This window comes from Octopus bimaculoides, chromosome 2 (genome assembly GCF_001194135.2).
Source record: "Octopus bimaculoides isolate UCB-OBI-ISO-001 chromosome 2, ASM119413v2, whole genome shotgun sequence".
Taxonomy (NCBI): Eukaryota; Metazoa; Mollusca; class Cephalopoda; order Octopoda; family Octopodidae; genus Octopus; species Octopus bimaculoides.
The window spans coordinates 137,968,737-137,971,995 of NC_068982.1; the positions used below are offsets into that span (position 1 = coordinate 137,968,737).

Below are 3,259 nucleotides of genomic sequence, written 5' to 3' on the forward strand. Positions count from 1 at the left end.
TTATTATTATTATTATTATTATTATTATTATTATTATTATTATTATTATTATTACTAGTGTTACTATTATTATTATTATTATTATTATTATTATTATTACTGTTATTATTACTATTATTACTATTATTATAATTACTATTATTATAATTACTATTATTATTATTATTATTATTATTATTATTATTATTATTATTATTACTAGTGTTACTATTATTATTATTATTACTATTATTATTATTATTATTATTATTATTACTATTATTATTATCATTATTGTGACGATGATGATGATGATGATGATTATCATTTCTATTATTATGTTGTTGTTGTTTCTACTTGCAGAATTTTGATTTGATTTGAAGCCCAACACAATCTCTACACAACTTCTCCAAGTCCATATCACAGTTTGGTTAACGAAGAACGAAAAACAGCAACAGACCGAAACTTTTTCCAAGTTGTTGTTATTGTTGTTTGTGCTGCTACTGTTGCTTCTGCTACTGCTGCTGCTGCTGTTATTGTTCCGTTTGTTTGCTATAACTTTGGGCGTGATTTTTTAGTTTGCTTTGAAAAACTTTTCGGTCAAAAGATGATAATGGCTTTTTTAGAAAGAAACCGCCATGTTGTTCTGACAACAACATAACACAGTTTACAAAAAACATTCTCTGGGAAAGAGCATTGTTGCTGTTGTTGTTGTTGTTATCGTTGTTGTTGTTGTTGCTGTTATTGTAGTTGCTGTTGTTGTTGTTATTGTTGTTGTTGTTGTTGTTGTTGTTGTTGCAGGTAGCGTTGCTGCTAATACTACACCTACCATTATTGCTGCTGCTGCTGTTACTACTACTACTACTACTACTACTACTACTACTACTACTACTACTACTACTACTACTTATGCTTCCACTACTAACAATACAATTATTTGATAATGTTGTAGTGAAGGTCGTAGAGCAAGGTACAAGTTCCTCTCCCACTTGTTGTTGTTGTTGTTGTTGTTGTTGTTGTTGTCGTTGTTGTTGTTGTTTGGCTCTAGGTCATCACTGATCGAGCAGAAACTGTAATCAAAGGCATTCCAGTCATGACCTTCTTGATTTTTTAAGGTTGTGTCGGACTATATTAACTAGCGTGTTCCTTCTTTACTTAAGTAATGTAGAGTGTCATTTAGCTGTTATTTTTAGTAGGTTGAGTGACCATGTAAAGGTTCCTTGTTGGCTTTTAAGTGTTTGCTGGATGCACCTTTTTTCTGCACCAACAAAGACCCCTTAGCCACCCCCACCAAAGACCTAATTACCAAACCATCAAAGACTCCTTCACCATATCAGGAAAGAGGCCTTCGTCACACCACGAGGGAGCTCTTCATCACGCTATCAAAAATTACTTTCACCACGATACGAAAAACATATCTCGCCACACCAGCAAAATCCCTTCTCCACCTGAAAAACGAGGCTTCCATCACGCCACGAAGAAACCCTTCACTATATCATCAAAAATCGTCCTCACCACACCAAAAGCCAAGTCACTTTTTCTCTGCAATAATTGTATTACTAAAAGAAACTATAAAAATAATAGCTATACAAGACATAAATGATTATTCTTCAGTCATAATTTAACAGAAACAATATTTCATTTTTATCTTATAATTATTTATTTGGTTTTGTTTCGTTATATCAAAGTTGTTATTGTTGTTGATGATGAAGTGTCTCTCACCGAAACGTTAGAATTCTATTTTATTCTTACGATTTTTGAAGTTATCCAAATTTGCGACATTCACTCCTCTTTTCTTTCTTTCCTATCCGTTGTCCAGCTTCACATCTGCTGACAATCACTTGGAAGTCGGAGCTTGTTGTACTTGTGGTTCTTTTGAGTCTTGTAGGTCTTTTTACTCTTGCGGGTTCTCTTGATTGTTCTTGTGTTTCTTGTTGTTCATGTGATTCTACTTTATTTACTTTTTTGTGTTTATTCTTGATTTTCTTTTGTTTGGTTTTTTATTCATATGTCCCGGCGCCACGCTCGCTGCATGTTAAACAAACATACACTACCGAACTCGCATCATCAACATTATCATCATCATCATCAGTCGCAGCAGCAACAATATTATCACCATCATCATCATCATCATCGTTGTCATCATCATCATCATCATCACTGACATTATCGCTACCACCAGCATCAACATCAACTTCATCCTCGACATCGTCATCTCATCACTATCATCACCGTCACCATCATCACCGTCACCATCATCATCACCATCATCATATCATCATACTCGTCATCATTACCATCACCAACACCAACACCATCAGCCACCAGATGAAATCGAACGAAATCAAATGAGATCCGATCGTCGAAGCCAGCCAGAGCCATGACGTCACTGTATTCCGTCGACGACAATCATCCGTCCACGTTGATTATGTCGTTATGTCAGAACAAGTCTTTGCTGACCATGATGGACTACGGCGAAACGAGCAACAACACAAACAGCAACCACAACAGCAGCGACAGCAACTGCATGAACAACAGCCACACCAGCATCGACAACAGCAACAGCGACAACAACACCAGCGGTAACAGCAACAACAACAACAACACCAATAACAACAACAGGCTTGAAATGATGATTGTGCCGACCATCTACGCCGTCGCCATTGTCGGAGGATGTATTGCTAATGGCGCTTTAATTACTCTTCTTTGTAAAAATCGTAGACAGAAATACAACAGCACAGGAATCTTGGTGCTCAATCTAGCCATTGCTGATTTGCTATTTCTTCTATTCTGGGTACCATTCCATACGATTATCTACACTCTGTCCATATGGCCGTTCGGAGATTTCATGTGCAGGTTAGTGCCAACAGTTATATTTTGTTTGTTTTTCTTATCATTATCATTATCGCCGTCATCAACATCATTGTTATAATTACTATTACTATCGATGTTGGTAAGACGGTGAACTGGCAGAACCGTTCGCAAATCGGACCAAATGCTTAGCGGCATTTCGTCCGTCTTTTTGCTCTGAGTCCAAATCGCGCCGAGGTCGACTTTGGCTTTCATCATTAAAATAAGTACCAACTGAGCACTAGTACCAACTTCAGATAAAATAAGTACCAACTGAGCACTAGTACCAACTTCAGATAAAATAAGTACTAACTGAGCACTAGTACAAACTTCAGATAAAATAAGTACCAACTGAGCACTAGTACCAACTTCAGATAAAATAAGTACCAACTGAGCACTAGTACCAACTTCAGATAAAATAAGTACCAAC

The 3,259-nt window shown here is 36.2% G+C and overlaps 1 protein-coding gene across 1 annotated transcript in view; it reads left to right on the forward strand.

Moving 5' to 3' along the window:
* The first annotated feature begins 346 nt into the window (after positions 1–346).
* Positions 347–3,259, forward strand: part of LOC106873537 (galanin receptor 2b) — a 6,932-nt gene continuing 4,019 nt past the window's right edge. Inside the window, exon 1 of the mRNA XM_014920935.2 lies at positions 347–2,835. Within this exon, the coding sequence (XP_014776421.1) occupies positions 2,360–2,835 (476 nt within the window). The 5' untranslated portion in view covers positions 347–2,359. The remainder of the gene's footprint in view (positions 2,836–3,259) is intronic.